This window comes from Neofelis nebulosa, chromosome 3 (genome assembly GCF_028018385.1).
Source record: "Neofelis nebulosa isolate mNeoNeb1 chromosome 3, mNeoNeb1.pri, whole genome shotgun sequence".
NCBI lineage: Eukaryota > Metazoa > Chordata > Mammalia > Carnivora > Felidae > Neofelis > Neofelis nebulosa.
Window position 1 is genome coordinate 177,030,389 of NC_080784.1, and position 19,084 is coordinate 177,049,472.

The 19,084-nt window shown below is 35.0% G+C and overlaps 1 protein-coding gene across 3 annotated transcripts in view; it reads left to right on the top strand.

Moving 5' to 3' along the window:
* The window catches only part of ARAP2 (ArfGAP with RhoGAP domain, ankyrin repeat and PH domain 2), a 199,470-nt gene that overhangs the window by 17,237 nt on the left and 163,149 nt on the right, over positions 1–19,084 (top strand). For all 3 annotated transcript variants that reach the window (XM_058722887.1, XM_058722888.1, XM_058722886.1), the window contains exons 3-6: positions 4,952–5,010; positions 6,119–6,195; positions 6,928–7,019; positions 8,705–9,058. In XM_058722887.1, coding sequence (XP_058578870.1) covers positions 4,952–5,010; positions 6,119–6,195; positions 6,928–7,019; positions 8,705–9,058 — 582 coding nt within the window. The remainder of the gene's footprint in view (positions 1–4,951; positions 5,011–6,118; positions 6,196–6,927; positions 7,020–8,704; positions 9,059–19,084) is intronic.

A 19,084-nucleotide genomic window follows, 5' to 3' on the forward strand; every position in this document is an offset into this window, starting at 1 on the left:
TAAATTTGTCATATGACTGAAATAATAGGGTATTTAGTATCATACTGTCTAGTTCCTCCATATCATTGCAAATAACAAGATTTCATTCTTTTTGATGGCTGAATAATATTCCATTATATATATAAGTACCACATCTTCTTTATCCATTCATCAGGCACTGGACACTTGGGCTGTTTCCATGATTTGGCTATTATAGATAATGCTGCAGTAAACATCAGGGTACATTTATCCTTTTGATTTCATATTTTTGTATCTTTGGATAAATACCTAGTAGTGCAATTGATGGATCAGAGGGTAATTCTATTTTTTAACATTCTGAGGAACCTCCCTACTGTTTTCCAGAGTTGCTGTACAAGTTCACATTCCCACCAACCGTGCAAGAGGGTTCCCCTTTCTCTACATCCTCACCAATATCTATTGTCTCTTATGTAGTTGATTTTAGCTATTCTGACTTGTGTGAGGTGATATCTCTTTGTAGTTTTGATTTGTATTTCCCTGATGATCAGTGATGTTGAGCATCTTTTCATGTGTCTCTTGGCCATCTAGATATCTTCTTTGGAGATATGTCTATTCATGACTTCTGCCCATAAAAAAATACATTTTGAGCTGCAGTTTTTGCTAGTTTAAAGAACTATTTGAGGATAATAATGTAGACTTTTGTGTTGTAATCCATCTGTAATTATCATTTATTCTTTTCCTGAGGACATCTTTTTGGGAACGTCTTGGATTGAGACTTAAATATCTGTGCATTACAAATTTCACATTCTTAGTCTGTGCTGTAGTTAATAGACTCATGTTTTCTGAAATCAGATTTGTGTGTTTAGTTAGATATATGTAACCTCAAGGCAGTTTTAAACTTCTGCCTAATGATCCTGATTTTCTTTTGAATTCAATTCTGTAATGATCCGTAGTTAGTCCGTTGTAGTTAGTTTGTTATGAATTGCAAGAATTGCATTTTTTAAAAACATTCTGTGAAATGATGGTCCATTTATGGTGTGTAATTATTTTTTGCTGTGGTTGCCTTGTCTAAGTAACAGGTAAGTGTGGATCATAAAGGGAGATCTTTAACATTAATTAACCTTGATAGCACTGCTTTATTTGGTTATTTTAGTGGTTTAAAATATATTAAAAAATAATATCTGTATTATGCTAAAGATTCACTTTGGTAACCAGAGGCTTTTTTTTTTTTTTTTTTTTTTGCAACTTGGTGTTTTAATATTATATTTGAGATTTATCCACATTGATGCACATACTTTATGTAATAATTGCTGTGTAGTATTTTACTAAAAAAAAAAAAAAAAACACACGGTTATTCCTCTACTAGGTTGATGACATGTTTTCTCTATCACAAAGAAGAGTGTGAATACTTTTAAGGACTTTAAGAAACAAATGTGCACATAAAGTTTACCAGAAGGACCATTTTCTCCTCTAATAAAAATGATAATTGGTTCATTCTTGCTGTTTATATTGTGAAGGGCACACCTTATGCTCCTTAAAAGCATTTTTTCATTAATCCTTGTAATATTCCCGGGAAGCAGGCCTGGGAATTAATCTCCTTCAGTAAAAATGAGGAAACCAGGCTCAGGACTGTTAGGTAACTTGACCAAGGTCACGAAAGCATAATTAATGAGAAGGTGATAACTATTGCTTTTCTTAATGGTTTTTTAATTTTTATAAATCAACCATGCTTTTATATGTTAAATTTAAAAGGCAACCTACAGTTTTTAGGATAACTGGTGGGAAGATAATAGGGCAGAAAGAGGCAGAAAGGAAAGAATGGGGGCTTTGCCTCTTGCTAGCTGTGGACTTGGGCTGGGAGAGCCTCCTTTATTGGCAGGATTAGGACAACTGGTTTTATGTCATAGAGCTGTTATGAGGATGAAATATGAGATGTAGATATATATAAATTCCTAACACAATGTTTTGGGCATAATAGATATTAGAATATAAAATAGCTTGTGGTAACTTATTCATAGGTAAATGAGAATATAAATTACTGATGGCTGGTTTTCAAAATAACTTTTTTTCCTGTGTTGAGCTAATCTTTCATCAACACTAGATCAAATGAAGTTGGTTGATAGATTCAGTAATTTCTTGCAGTTGGATACTGAGTATCATAATTAAAACCACAAACATTTTTCTTTACATTTCATATGACTAATAGTAAAACCAGCAAAATATGCTTTAAAGCACCACTAATATATTTAAAATTCTTATAATTCGTCTTTAAACATGTTTTCAGTATATTTATCATGTATGCTGATATTTACTAATTTTATTAAATACTTATATATTAAATACATACATAATTTTCTTTTTTGGTTTTGATTTTTTTTTAAGAAATCTTTGTATACTCCAAGGTTGCAAAGATTTTCTTGCGTATATTTCCAGAAGTTTTAGAACATTAGCATTAACATGTAGGTCTAAACTCCATTTCAAGTTCACTTTTGTATATGGTATGAAATAATGGTTGGTGTTCATTCCTTTTTTCATTAAGATATCCAGTTGTTCCAGCAACACTTGTTGAAAAGACTATCCTTTCCCCATTCAATTGCTTTCACATTTTTTCAGAAATCAGTGGACCGTAGATGTGTGGGAGTTAGGTGGAATTGTTATTTTGTTCCATTAATTTATGTGTTTATCCTTTCACCAATTATACACTGATTTGATTGCTATAGATTTAAGACTAAATATTGAAACTGTACAGTATAAATCTTCCAACTTGTTGTTCTTTTAAATATTTGACCATAGTAGGTTATTTGTATGTGCATGTACATTTTAGAGTCATCTTGTCAATTTCTATATAAAAGCTCATTAGAATTTTGTTTGGTATTACATTGACCCTGTATATCAACATGTGGAGAATTGACATCTTAACAACATTGAGTTTTCCAATCCAATAAATAACATGGTATATCTATCTATTTTGGTCTTTTTAAATTTTTCAATGTTACATGGTTTTCAGTGTGCAGATCATGCCCATGTTTGGTAAATTTACCCCTTACTATTTCATGTTATTGATATTATTATAAAATTTATATTTCAAACTATTTTTCCAGTTGCTCAATGCTAGCATTTAGAAATACTATTGAATTTGTTAATATCTTCCCCTTATCCTGGGACCTTGCTAGGCTTACTAGTTTGAGAATCTTTCTGGCAGATTCCTTAGGATTTTCTACTTAATGGATACCTTCTGCTTGTAAGAGTTCTTATTTTCCAATCTGCATGCCCTTTATTTCTTTTATATATCATATTGTCCTGGATGGGACCTCTGAAATAATGTGATTATAAGTAGTGAGAGCATACCTCCGTGTCTTACTCTCAATCTTAAAATCAGTCAGCCTTCAACATTATTTAGGATGTAGGTTTTTCATAAATGCCTTTCATTAGGTTGAGGAAGTTTTCTTCTGTTCCTAGTTTACTGAGAATCTTTGTCATTAATAGATGTTGGATTTTGTCAGTTGGTTTTCCTGGATCTGTTGTCATGAGACTGTGATTTTTCTCTTTTATTTTCTTAATTTGGTGAATTACATTGATTTTTCTCATGTTAAACCAACTTTGCTCTCCTGGAATCAATCTCATCTGGTTATTTATATATATATATATATATATATATATATATATATATGTGTATATATATATATATATACACATATATATATATTTAATGGGTTGTTGGATTTGATTTGCTAATATATTGCTAATTAGTTTTGCATCTAAATTCATGAGGACGATTTATTTAATAGTTATCTGTAGTTTTGTTTTTGACTGGCTTTGTGTCTGTAATACTGACCTTATAGAATGAATTGGGAAATAGTCTCTCCTTCCCTGTTTTCTGAAAAAGTTCATGTAGAATTGGTATTATTTCATTCTGAAATGTTTGGTGTAATTCATCAGTGAAATGGCTTGGCCTAGAGTGTTTTGCAGGTAGGTGACTACTAAATTCAATTTCTCTAATCTAGCGATATTAAGATTTTTCTATTCTGTATCATATTTGGTAATTTATGTCTCAAAAAATATTTCCATTTCATCTAAGTTGTTGGATTTATTGAAATAAAGTTTTTCTCAATAATCTATAATTATCCCTTTAATGTTTGTAGGAATTGTAGTGGTGTCTTCTCTTTCATGCTGATATCGGTAGTTTGTCTCTCTTGTCTTTTATTTTCCTTCCCTGAGGTTTATCAATTTGATTGATCATTTTCAATAACCAGCTTTAGTTAAAATGATTTTAAACTTTATCCATATTTTATTTCATTAGTTTCTATTCTTTTTTTTTTTTTTTTTTTTTTAATCCTTGTTTGTAGTTATTTGGGCAGACACAAATTTCAGAGATCCTAAAGACACTGTCCTGATTCTTACACTTAGATGGAAAAATAGAACTCATTTATATAGTAATGGGTATTCATTACATCTGTTTACACAGTGTTTTCTTCTCTCATTGCTATTAGGCTGTATTCTAATTAATTACCTGTAATCTTTCTCTCCCAAGGCAGCAAATATTTTTAAGGAAAGGTCTTATATATTTTCATACTACGCTTATAGAGCCGACAAATTTTTGACTCAGTTTTGTAATTGTAAAGTTTAATGACAAAAAACCCCTAATAAATAATGAATTCTAATTAGAAAATTAGTGTCTCACAGGGGTATGTCTAGCAGTTTTGAAAATCCAACGTACATACTAGCATTGGGCAAATATATTCATTTACTTTTGTAAAGTATAAATGTGAGAAGCAAATGCTTGCAAAATCTAGTGAAATCTCCTTAAGACTATTTAGAAAAACACATCTGTGGAATTTAGCCATTCTGTTTAATTAGAATCAAATTTATTTTTGAATATTGGTTTTTCTACCCAGAAGAATGGAATGTATGTCTGTATCCTTTACTCAGTCTCATAGTTTACCAATTTTTGTTTATCTGTTTTAATTTCTCTATTTTTCCCCTTTGCTTTAAGCTATTTCCGTGAGAGAAGAAACATTGCTACCTCAACTGGAAAGTCTGTGACACAGGAAAGTGAGTCTCAGCATGTAAAGTCTTTGTAAATTAGCACTCATATGACAGTCTTAAATGTGTGAAAATCGTGATCGAGAAAGTAGGCCCCCTGTGTAATAGGAAATAATGGGAATAACTATCTGCTAGGGTTCATAATACTTCAGATGCATTTAAAGATGAGTGAATAAAAGACAGTCATATGTACTCAGACTCTTGGAAATCTTCAGATACTAATGTAAAAAGAATTTTTTTTTTTTTTTTTTTTTTTTTTTTTGCACCGGGCTTCATTTATCAGTAGCCACAGTCGAAGGCATTTAACTAAATTAAGTGGTTTCTGACATTCTGAGCTATAGGACCTGGATTTACGGAAAGTAATTTTGCCATGGTAACGGGAAAGGACTGATATTACTTTGGTAAATTGATCATTGACAGAGGCTTTTCTTTCTTTTTGAAAATTCTGCTTATATATGTTCAGGAACATTCTTCTTAACAATAAGGTGGAAAACACTTGGTTACTGACCCTTTAAAAGTTTTTTTTGCCATAACAGAGAATGAAAGTGTTAGGAATTCTTTCTTGTGGATGGGTGTAACACAAGGACAGTGGAAAATCTCTTGAAATAACTTATTTACAAGTGTATTAGTGGCTGTGGTGTTAGATTATATTAAGTAGATTCTGGTATTTTGAGTGATACAGCGTCTAGTTGTTATGTTAGTGAACTTTTAATTATTCATTGGAAATTACAATAGATCTAACACTAACTTTATGCCATTAATACTGTATTCTTATTTAGGAATTAACATTATAAATGGCATCATATGTGGGAAATGTGCTTAGTTATATTAATGTGGATCTTAGAGGGTAGCAAGGCCATATATGACACATCACACTTTCCGAAACAGTGAGTAATATGCCTTGGTTGGGAAGTGAGAGGCATATACAGTGAGTGCTACACCAAGAAGCCATGGGACGAGTTGCTTTGGAGGTGAATATTATAAGCATAATTTTGGACTCTCAGAGAATAAAGCTTAAGTTGTGCTATTACTATAAAATTATTAAGTGCATACCTTTTTAAAAAATGTTTCACATTATTTATATCTTTTCATTCTCATCCTATAATTTCCCCAAAAGATTCAAAGGAGGAAAATTCATCTTCCATTTTTCCTTATGGAGAGACCTTTCTCTTCCAGAGACTAGAAAATTCCAAGGTTAGTCCCATACATTTTTTTTTTTTTTTTTTTTTTTTTTTTCCATTTTCAAGTCTTTGCTCTTCTGCCTATATTTCCCTCTTTGTTTCCTTTAAAGTGTTTGGAGAATGAGTTATATTGAAGCAGGACATTGGTAGTCAGTAAAATTCTTTTAAGTAAAATCATGTTGAATGTGTATCTTTAAATATATATCACAAAAATACATTCAATTTCAGGAATACAGGAGGAGGGGTTTCTGAATTTTCCAAAAAATAAGTTACTTTAAAGACAAACCCCCAAAGAAAGCAAAAGCAGGCAAACAGAACCCCCCTAGATTTTGCTTTTTACCTTATACCCAAATATCTACTTCTAACATATCTTCATATCTTCATTATTTAATTTATCAGTCTTTCTTTCTTCTCAAGTACTTGTGCTCTTTTGGTTATTTTATTTCTTGGTCAGGATAAAACAGAAGTTGGAAGACAAAAAGTAGGAAATTAAAAGTAAATAAATTTTGTTCTTGGTTGGCATCTTCTGTTTTTCCTGGATGAAATGATGCATTATTAATGATTTAAATATCTTGAAAAAAGCATCGAGAGGCTATTTTTAGTATAGTCTAAGTTTTTACTGAAAATTGATCTAAGCAGTTAGATATTTATGTAATAAAACTAAGCTCACATTGTGGATATTTGGAAAATATTGCTGTCCTAAAAAATGTATGTATATAATATATGTGTATATTTTTTTTAATAGAAGAGATCTATAAAGAATGAATTTTGGACCCATGAAGAAACACTCAAAGGGGAAACAACTACTGAAAAAAACGCTTTTCTTGTGAAATCAAGGTATGAGGTCATGATTGATGATGATTAATTCTTTTGGATATAACGTTATGCAGTGTTGACTTCTTGCTCATATTATGTTTCTAAGAAAATAGTTTACATTAGTAAGTTCAAATCTTTCTCATTCTAGATGTTTCAGTAATGGCACTTACTCTATTAAAAAAATTTTTTTTAGTTTGTTTAGAGCACAAGCGGGGCAGGGGCAGAGAGAAGGAGAGACAGAATCCCAAGCAGGTTCCGTGCCATCACGCAGAGCCCAGCGTGGGGCTCGAACTCACGAACGTGAGATCATGATCTGAGCTGAGATCAAGAGTCGGACGCTTAACCGACTACACCACCCAGGAACCCTGAATAATGGCACTTATTTTAATAATTGAACTTAGAGTCTGTAAATCCGGTGTATAGTGATATTTTGCAGCAGATTATGTTAGTCTTTTCCTAATTGAAATCACTCTTCCCATCCTAAAGTGGAAAATATGTGGTGCCCTCAATTGTGTGTTAAAGATGGGAAGTTATGTTAATATGAAGGAGAAAGAGGCAGCGCAAAAAAAAAAAAAAAAAAAAAATTACTATCTAAGGTGCAGAATTTTTACAAATGTAATACATCCTTTTTTACTGGAAGTTCATCATTGACAAGTGGCTTGACAGTTTACCCAGTTATTTGGATCACTCATGATATTAAGCAGTTTGTGAGGCACCAACTTGAATTTTAGTTTTCTCAACCTTATTAGGACTTAGTGTCCTGCATCATTACCTAATGTTCATTTTATATCTTCAATTTTATCCTTTTCTTTCCAAGTCTGATAATGTTGTGGGTTTTCTTAAGTTGAAACTAAATAATTGAGGATCTTCAGTTAGCATTTGATATGTATGTATTATAATGCAAAATGTGGAAGAGGCCAGGTTAAATCATTCTGTAAGGAAGTGAGTTTTTAGGACACTGTGTCCAAAAGGATGTAATTTGACTCCTACACATACCTATTTCATTGATTAGCAAAAACTTCTTTGTAATGAGTTTTATTATACATTAATGGCTGAGTGAACCTATTTTGTCATTCCTTAAATCTGTAGAAATATGCTTAGCTATTATGAATGTGTTCTGGTGAATATGATAGGTTACATAGCTTTTACCTTCTGATTGTATCCTGACTCTTTCTCATTTCCTAGCTAACAGTGTGGTGAAGTTTTCCCTCATTAGTGTTACAAAATAATACTAAAGCTCTTGGAATTGAATCCTGGAGAGCCAGAGAGGAGCAACAAGTTTCGAAGTGAGATCTCCAAATAGATGAGTTAGTGGTTCATGAATGTTACTCAGGGACTACAAGTTGGAATGGCTATTTAATGCTGTTGGTGATGATGTTAAATTACGAGGCAGGGAATGTGGTCAGTCTTCACCCTTAGTACCAGTCTGCACCCACCCCCACCCCCCACCCAAATAAACAGATCAGATTAATGACACATAAGAAAAATTGTACTACTTTCAGCAGTGTTCAAATATATCTTAGGGTAATAAAAGATTTCTGTTTTTCTGGAAGAGTTTTAGAAATTATCAGATGGGTTAATGGAGCTCTTAAGAGATTTCTGACTTTAAATTTCTGTGCAGTTTGTTGTTTATAAATTTCAAAAGTAATCAGTGGCTCAAATACATATGGTATTTTGAAATGTTAACACAGTTTGTTTCCATTTAGCATATATGATAACAGGAAGGAGAATATAAGCGAAGACAAAGCAGAAGATATTTGGATACCTCGAGAGGACAAAGTTAATTTTCCAGTAGACTCTGCTTCAGAATCAGAATATTCAACAGTAGAAGAATGCTTTCAGAGTTTAAGAAGAAAAAATTCAAAGGCATCTAAATCTAGGACTCAAAAAGCATTGAATTTGGACCCTGTTAATAGGCACAGTTATCCGTTAAGCTCAACAAGTGGAAATACTGAGTCCTCAATCGTTTTCTCAAATGCAATATCTCCCTATGCCTGTTTTTATGGGTCCTCTGCAAGGAAGGTTAAATCCGGATGGCTGGACAAACTCTCCCCTCAAGGGTATGTAGTTTTTCATTTTTTTTCCCATAAGTAGCATATTTTCAGCAGTTCAAGTTTATCCATTTCTAAACCTGCTAGGTTGTTACTACTCTCCACCCCTACCCCTACGCACACAGATACAGTTTTTAAGGGTTTTCAGTACACTTTTGCAAATGCTGTTCTTTAGACATAAGGAGGAACATGTGCAGTGTATTATGTGGAATGCTGGGTTAAGATTCTGAATAACAGATTGAAATCAAAAGTTGCAATTTCACATCTAGATCCTTAATGTTAGTTTCTAACTTTACACTAAAATGCACTGTGTCCCAATTTATAGCAAAGAAAAACAATACAGATTGAGTTGGTATTACTAGGCCCACACTGTTTGGCTTTTGCTCATATTATAACAGTGTTCTGTTTGGGAATACAAGTCTTAATTGTAGTTAGAGAAAGTATGTCATTGTTAGACTTCAGGCTTCACTGGTATAGATACATTGTTTTGATTTTTGTATGTTGCATAGAAGGTCAGAGTCCCTTGAATATTATACTTTTAAAACAGATTTATCATTTTAGATGTTTACAAAGAGACTTCTGTCCCTTAAGGGTTATACAGTACTCAGAAATATTTGGGGAGGGATTGCGTTTAATTAGGATTGTTTTCTGGCATCCTGATTTTTTAATGTCCTTTTGAAATATTTACTTGAAATGTTCCTCATGAATTATTAAATTATTTTGGGATTAAATCTCTCATGTTTAAGTAGTGAATATGGTGAGTCCTTGCAATATGCTGGTTTTCTTTACTATTCCCCCCTAAATGAGCCATCATTTCTAGAAAGCCTTGGACCTAAAATAAATTTTATTAGCAAAAAGTTACTAAAAGAAACATTAGTTGATTAGCGGGAGCAGGTTTTAATTTCTTAAGAAAGTGAAAAAAAAACTACACTTTTATGGTTAGTAATTATATATTTAATGCTTTCTATCATTGCATCCTTTTAGCAAATTAGATGTTGAGTAACCTAATTTAGCAAATTAGAGTACTTCTTAGTATCAGTTATCCTGTCTCCTTTCTGGTTATTTAAGGTAACAAAGTAGTCAACTGTGCCTACTTTTCATCAGTCATCAGTACTATTGATAGTCTAATAGCAAAGGTAGGAGTAAGCATTCAAAAGTACACATTGGTGGAATGAAACAGTGAGTTTGAATATTCTCGAATCTTTCATTTCTGTAAAATTAAGGTGTTTAGGGAGATTCTAGTGCTCTCTCCAAACAAATACCACCAGAAGAGTTAGCGGACTCTGGGTACAGAGCCCCCAGCAGCTGTGGTTTCCTTTTCCTGCCTACTCTCTGGTGGTACCTTGTTCTCTGTAGGGTTGTTATGTTTATGCTCCGGGCACACTGAGAAAGCTTCCCCATTATTGTCCACCCCTGGGACAGTTAGAACATTTTTCCTCTCACTCTATCAGAACTCTGGCTTTCCATCCTTTCTATTCTGAATCCGCCTAAGGTCAGATGCTGTAAGTTGTCTAGATTTATGTTTTTCCATTTTAGGGGAAATAATTGAGTTTTCTGGCTTAACAGTTTTTCTCCTGGATACCAGGATGAATAGAGATGGGAAATTAAACAAAGAACTTGCTATATCACCAAGAGATTAAACTCTTTTATATGATTTTATTGTTATGACTTGAAAAGAAGTATATGTTACTGGCTTAGAAGCATGTATTATTTATTAGATCAGAAGTAGAATCTCTTAATTTCTCCTTTTCATAATTGGATTCTGTATTCTGTTGTGAGAGTGTTTAAAATGCTCATTAATTAGACAAAGTGATGCCTACCCACTCCTTATGCAGAGGTTATGAGCTTTATTTAACTCGTGGCCGCATGTCTCTTTGGAGCACTTAGCACTGCTGGAGATGGCATTCTGAATTCCAGAGAGGAGGGATCAGCCAACTTTTTCTGTAAACGGTCAAATAATAAATACTTTAATCTTTATAGCCTCTGTGGGGTGTCCGAGAAGAATCAGCAACTCAACAGTTGTAGCCAAAAGCAGGCACAGAGAATATGCAGACCAGTGATTGAGGCTGTGTTTCAATAAAGACTTTATTAACACAAATTTGGCCTGTGGGCCATAGAAGCATAAAGCAGATTAGATGTTTGGCTAAAATCTTACACCAGCTGCTTCTGTCTCTCCTAGGCCCCAAGTAGAAAATTATAACCTGATACTTTCTGTTATTTTAATCAATATAGAAGTCATAAGAAGCAAGAACTCACTTTGGTGACCTTGACACTTACTGTTCTTTATGACTGGAATGTCCTTTTCCACAGAGCATCGTGACTTGTGTACCCTTCCTCGAGTTCTTGCTGTAATGTCTCCTTTGCATTGAGGCCCTCTTCCCCAACACCCCATCACTCCCTTCGTTACTTTATTAAAAACAAATAGCCACACACAGTTGTCCTTCTCCAAACAGTGTTTGAAACTGTTCTCAGTCGTGAGGGACGTTAAACAAAATTATCAGATTTATAATCTGGATTTATTTCACATGATTGAGTATCTGTTTTTGCAATGGAAATGCCAGTTCTGCATCAGTGCACAGTATGTGAAAGCTGCCTAGTATTTAGGAAGAAAGTAAGTGTGTACCATCATGCAACTAAAGAAATAGTAAAACATTCACAGTTGAGCTTAAAATATGAACATTCACTAAATCTTTGAATGATCTAATTATACTATAGGCTGATAGTATCAATTTCAAAAATTATATGGAAAAAAACTTAATAAAATGTAGAATGTGGGTGTATTATTTGTGTTTCAAACAAGTCAAGCAGATGAAAAACTTAAATGGTACTTGTTTTTAAAAAAACTCACTGGGTTTTGAGGATAAAAAAAGTCTTTCTCACTCCCCTTTCTTAACTGTAACTAATAAGCTCAAGCTCTTTTTTTTTTAAGTTTTTTAAATCAAAAAAAATTTTTTTAATGTTTATTTTTCAGAGTGAGGCAGAGCGTGAGTGGGGGAGGGGCAGAGAGAGAGGGAGACATAGAATCCGAAGCAGGCTCCAGGCTCTGAGCTGTCTGCACAGAGCTGGATGTGGGGCTCGAACTCCCGAGCTATGAGATCATGACCTGTGAGATCATGACCTGAACCAAAGTCATGCTTAACTGACTGAGCCACCCAGGCACCCATGATAAGCTCAAGCTCTTCCCTCAGTCTGAGTTGATGTAAATATGGAAGACTGGATACGGTTTATTGCAGCATTTCCCAAGTATGTGACTCAGAGGAAGAATCCTGCCAGTTGCTTTAAGGAAAAGACAACATGGTGAATGTGCTGTACCCTTGCTAGGAGGTACACATAGTGAAAGATCTAAGCATTATCTGCAACAACGAAACCTTTTTGACATTTTTAACTTGCTGTTTTCTAAAGATATTTGTATGTTCAGTATAATGCACCAACATTTTTATAAAAACTGCAGTGGATCTTGAATTCATATTTTACTAGGAAATATGTTTTATGACTTTCTTTCTTACTCAGCTAAATTCCTCTTTAAAAGAATTGTTAACTTTTTAACCTTTGAGAGGCATGGTGTGGGAATCTGAGCCTAGGACAGCAGAAGCAGAACATGTGAGGCTAACTCAGCAAATCGAACATATAATATCCTTAAGAATTTGTGGAGGAATACAGGGGTACCTGGGTGGCTCAGCTGATTGAGTGCCCGACTCTTGGTTTCAGCTCAAGTCATGATCTCTCATGGTTTGTGGGGTTGAGCCACGTTGGGCTCTGCATTGACAGTGTGGAGTCTGCTTGGGATTCTCTTTTTGACTCTCCCCCCACTCGGGTTTTCTCCCTCTCCCTCTCAATAAATAACTAAATTAATTAATAAACTAAAAAGATAATTTGTGGAGGAATACAAAAATGCCCATGATGTATGTGTTCCTTGCCTTCTTTATGTCTTTCATTAGGGCAGAAAAAAAGGAAGTAAATAAAAATAAAACCTAAATGCCGAGTATAGTTGGTACAGAAAGGTCCTCAGAGTACAGAATTGTGAGGTTACAGGGGGGTTGAGAAACCATTTCTTCAAAGATCTAGGAATGAGAAGTGGCAGTTCAGTTGGCCTTTGGAAAATAGATGAGATTTTAACTAGCGTTTTTAGAAGAAATACTTTTCTGGATAGAGGGAGTGAAAAGACACCAACATAGATGGTACCTGGGGTACTGAAGTCTGTGGGATGGATAGCTGTGATTAGCTGGGTTATTTTATGGAAGATGTGAGTAAGCCTCTAGAACAAGGAGGTAGAAACTGCCAGTGGATTGCATGTTCAGGTTGAATAGAGAACTGAGGAAAATGAAAAAACCAGTGGTCAAAAATACCAAGAAAAGATCAAACCCCAGATGGTAGTTGGGAGTCAGACCACCCAGAAGCCAGTAATCCAGGACTTGGTGGGAGATGAGAGCTTATTACTCTTGGTGCCTTTGTCAGTGACTGATTTCGCAGTGTGTGCCCAGCGTGTCCAAGGCTACTTTAGTGGAGCGATTCCTCACCCTGGTACACAAGTGTGGGTGTGCCTCACATTTCCTGGGAATGCTGACCTCTGGCCTTTCAGTGAAAGCAAATGCAGTGCAAAGTTGACAAGTCTCTATCTGACCAAGATGTTATATACCAATCACTGTGTTGAACTTAAAGTTGAATCTTAGATCTTTGATAAAGATTATCTAGTTGGCCATTTCTCAAATCATACTTTGTTTGTAAAGACTGTCCCAAGCAAATAAAAAGCCTCAATGTTTTATTTGTAGTTTAAGGAAACAATTTCTGAGTTTTAGTATTTATTAAATAACATGACTAATTTCTTTTAATCCATCTAGTGGCAGACAAATGAGTGAGGGTGTTGGAATCAGAAAGAAATTAGAGTTGTAAGCTATCTGTTGTTCATTTGCTATGTGACTCAATGTCTCAGGACCTCCATTTCCCACATAAAAGTGTAAGGTCAAGACTCCCTCTGTGGGCTCAGTTGGAAAAGTAGGTAACACTGGGCCTGACAACTGGGGCTGAATAAACCACAGTTTCCTTTCTCTTTAGAAGAGTATCACTTTATTTCAGACCTCTGATAATGTTAGTGAAAGTGAGTTCTAGTCAGTTCTTACCTTGGAAAATAGGATGTAAGGAAACCATGTGTTCACATTAAACTTACAAAACATTAACATTTTTTTCTTAATATTTATTTATTTTTGAGAGAGAGAGAGACAGAGTGTGAGCCTTGGGAGGGGCAGAGAGAGAGGAAGACACAGAATCCGAAGCAGTCTCCAGGCTCTGAGCTGTCAGCACAGACCCGGATGGCGGGGCTCGAACCCACGAACCACAAGATCATGACCTGAGCTGAAAGAAGTTGGACCCTTAACCAATTGAGCCACCCAGGCGCCCCCACATTAAACTTTTAAAAAAAGGTTTCTGGTGATTATAAAAGCATGTGGTTTAAAGTGTCAGAAAATTCTATGTGGCTTGTTAAAAAACACATAGCAATTTTCCTCCCCTCCCACATCATCACAAGAGACTGCCACTTTGAACTCTTTTTGTAGTTTCTTTTGGTATTTACTTTGTATTTATTAATAATGTTTAAAAAGAAAATTTTTTTTTACAAAATTTTTTTTGAGTAGTCTCCATGCCCAGTGTGGGGCTTGAACTCACAACCCTGAGATCAAGAGTTGCATGCTCTACAGACTGAGCCAGCCAGGTGCACCTATCTTAATAATATTTTTATGCTATTTTTCCCCCCTCACTTTTCAGTGTTAGGGATTATCTCTTGAGGTACTACCATAGAGTATAATGTTTATTCAATATTTTTTAATGTTTATTTTTGAGAGAGAGAGAGGGGGAGAGAGAGAGCGAGCACACATATACACACTCATGTGTGGTGAGGGGAGGAGCAAAGCGGGGGCACAGAGACTGATGTGGGGCTTGAACTCACAAATTGCAAGATCATGACCTGAGCTGAAGTCAGATGTTTAAATGACTGAGCCATCCAGGCGCCCTTAATGCTTATCCATTTTTATCTCTGTCCCCCGCTCCTTCTTCTGGCAAAGACACAGTTCTTGTCTATCATCCATTTAATGCAATTGTATAAAATATTTAGATTATGTCTGTATTTAGTTTTATACTCTTGTGACTATAAATGCTGCTCATATGGGAGGCTCTGTAACATAGGATTAATTTTTCTTTCATTTGTGATCTTTAGTTTTCCTTGGAATTTAAAACTTTTGATTTTTTTACTTGGGTTTTTTTTTTTTTTTTAATCTCATTCATCGCAAATTTCTTCCTAAGAACTATAAATCTGTGAAGTAACCAAAATACATATCAATTTCATCATCTCACAGTCTCTTAAGGAATCCTGTTTAGTTTGGGCTGGTGGTTCTCCAGTCCTGCTACACAATTAGCTGGTTAGCATTCTGTGGTCCTTTTGATTATTGTCCTAGGGATTCTCTATGTGCCGTGGTTTTGTCTTTCCTCAATATCCAATTGTCATGGTCTCACCACCAGCATACCCACCCATGCTCCTTGGAGCTTCCTCAGAAACAATGGGTAGGGGAGACAGTTTTTGAGACTTTGCATTTTTCAAAGTGTTACTTTTTTTCCTAAACATGCTTACTGATAATTTATCATGGCTCAGAAGTCTTGATGAGAAAGAGTACTCCCTTCAGATTAGCAATCCATAGTCTTTTAGATCATTGGTATTATAGAACTGGTATTGAGAAATCTGATTCTTGATCCTTTATATGTAGACTCTTTTTTAGTTCTGGGAGATTTTCCTGTTTTCTTTGTTAATTAGTCTGTTTTTTCTTTCTAAACTTTTTGGTAATTTGGCGTTGGACCTCCCACACCAAAATGTTGAAAACAATGTAGCTTTTCCGTGTTTCATTTCTGTGAAGTTTATTCAATTATATTTTCTAACCTACTTTTGTTTTTTGTTATCCTATATTTAATATAAAAAGCACTTTCTTTGTTCTTTTATAGCTTATTGTTACTCTTCACGGACAGAATACCTTTCTGAAGATGTTCATGTTTTTTGAGGCTCTCTTTTCCTGTTTGGTCTGTTTCTTTTAATTTTATTTCTATTTTTTTGGGGGGGGTCATTCTCCATATTTTACCTTAGAGATGTTTCCCTCAAAAGTTTCATTTAAAAAACAAATTAATGTTTATTAGAGAAAATGAATGAGCGGGGGAGGGGCAGAGACAGAGGGAGACACAGAATCCAAAGCAGGCTCCAGGCCCTGAGCTGTCAGCACAGAGCCCAGCACGGAGCTTGAACACACGAACTGCGAGATCATGACCTGAGCCACCCAGGTGCCCCTCAAATGTTTCATTTTTTTTTTTTTTTTAATTTTTTTTAACGTTTATTTATTTTTGAGACAGATAGAGACAGAGCATGAACAGGGGAGGGTCAGAGAGAAGGAGACACAGAATCTGAAACAGGCTCCAGGCTCTGAGCTGTCAGCACAGAGCCCGACACGGGGCTCGAACTCACGGACCGTGAAATCATGACCGGAGCCGAAGTCGGCCGCTTAACCGACTGAGCCACCCAGGTGCCCCCCAAATGTTTCATTTTTAAAGTGAGATCTTGCAAAGCTGCTTAGAACAGGTTCTGATGAGTCCTGTTACTCATTTCTTGTAAGATGAGATGATCTTGCTGGACTTCTCTTAATATGTTTCCCTGGTGACGCCTCATGCCATTATCTTTTAAATAAATCCTGGTAAACAGCTTTTTGGGAGCTTAGGGAAAGTGGACTTTGAGTGTAAATATCTATGACACAGACTTTTGTTTGATTCTTCTGTTTTGAATACCGCCCCCTACCGTCAGTCATGTGTGAGTGTCCCAGTCCAGAGACCCTCTCCCATGTGTGTGATATGCAGTGAATGAAACTCTGGTTTCTGTTGAGCAAGAGGAGGGACATTTTTTCCAACGGTGTGAAGAGAGGGAGGATTCTGGGATGGAGTGATGAGGGGTACAAGTTTATCTCTTAAATTGCTCTTCAACAAATCTTGTTTTTGGCACCCCACCCGCCCCACCTCGCCTTCATAGTCACTTCCAGAGTTACTTAATGTCTTCCGTTGTCTGAGACTTCCTGAGATTTTGTGGGTACATTCGTTTTCCTCCCAGATTGATCTGTTGCAGGCTTAGCCATCAGCTCTCTGAAACTTCCTAAGTCAGCCCTTCTCCTTCTTAAGGTTTCTGAATATTGTTCCTTCGTCTACTTCTCTGGTCATTGTTGGTTTATAGGTATTTGTTTATGTTTTTTTTAACCCTTTGAAACAACTTTGGGAGAAGTAGAGGTAAATGCAAGCTTTTAACTGATCATCTTAACTAGAATTTGGTTTCCGGTTTGTGTGTGTGTGTGTGTGTGTATGTGTGTGTGTGTGTGTGTGTGTGTGTGTTTGTGTTTATAGAATATGACTCCATGAAATAGTTGTGAATCATTTAATATAGCTCTTCATATACCATGTCAAATAAGCACTTAGCTCTTTGTGAATATTTAAAAATTGGTAGTGACATATTAAAATTAATGCTCTATTATTGATTTCCGAAAGCTTTTTTAGCACCTAGAATTCTACATTAAAATAACATTCATTTTTTCTCATTGAAAGAATTAGGTATAGCAGAGATAGAAGCTGGGATGTCAGAGAATTTTGCTTCGTTTTTGATTTTTGGCCCCAATTCCTTTTGGTTCACATAATCTTGGTAACTATCATTTTTGTTTGCTTAAAAGTGAGGAATTGTGTTTTAGAATAGAAGAGTGATAGCATTTTACACTTGATCTTAGCCAGAAGGGCAAGAAGTGATAGTGCTGGCATTTTATAGAAATATAATAATTTCTTGCATCTGTATTTATAAAATACTTCATAACTAATACGGAATCATTTAAAAGCCTCATACTTAAAAGAGTAGATAAAATAAAAACTTAGCCAAATCAAAACATGAGTAATTAGATAAACAAAAATCTACACTTTTGGAAATTGTAGTAGTTCTAAAACATTGAGGCTAGTTAGGGTTAGAGTAGCAAATAAGATAAAATTTGCATGTAATTCTTCAGGATTATGTAAACAAGGCAGACAAATCTGGAACACCATGTTGCTGTCCTTTTCATTAGATACTGCTTAGAATAACTGAGAAGCATGTTTGTGATGATTTAAATTCCATGATTAATAAAAGCCATAAATTTGACTTAGTGCCTTTGAGGCTCATTTCATTTGTGTCATATTTAATGACAATTTGGTAGCCTTTGCCACTTTACATTAATATTGGTTACCATACCTATTTGATTTGGGGATTTTTTTTAAGCTAAAATATTGCATCTTTTTAAAAACAAACAAAAATCTCCACAGCCCTGTTGGCACTTAAGAATGAAATTAAAACAGGAATACCTCTGTGTGAGTACTTGATAAATCCAGATTTGTTTGTATATGCACTGTTGTTAAAAAAAAGAATTTTTAAGATAACACAGTTTTGAGACAACAAAAACTGACACCAGGTGGTAAGGCTGTATTTATGATCGCAGTTAAAACTTCACACCAGCTGCCCTACTAGAGCTCAAGGGAGGAGTTTATAGAAATTCGTTCAGTAACGTGGGCACAAGACTTACAAATTATTCTAAAAAAGCTTCTTAAAGAAACGTTTCCCTTCAGAACCCTAAAAACAAAATAGGATAAAACCTAGGCTAATATGTTTCGTGTCTGCTCCACCTTTTTTCCTGAAGGAATTCTGAAGCACTTTGCAAAATTGAACTCACATATAAAATGGGTAGAGGTCAAATGTTACCACTGCCGAAAGGGATGTCCAGGATGCCTTGCTATAAAACGTACTAGAATCTATTTTGTGTAGCAGTTGAGAGCATGGACTTTGGGATCCGATTGCATGGATCTGACTCACAGATACATTCTTTACTGGTTGTGTGACAAGGTTTTTCAACTTAACCAGTGCCTGTGTGCCTTCATCTGTAAAATGGGAATAGTAATATTACCTCATGTGGTTGCTTCGAGGATTAAATGAATTAGTATTTGTTTTTGCCTTGC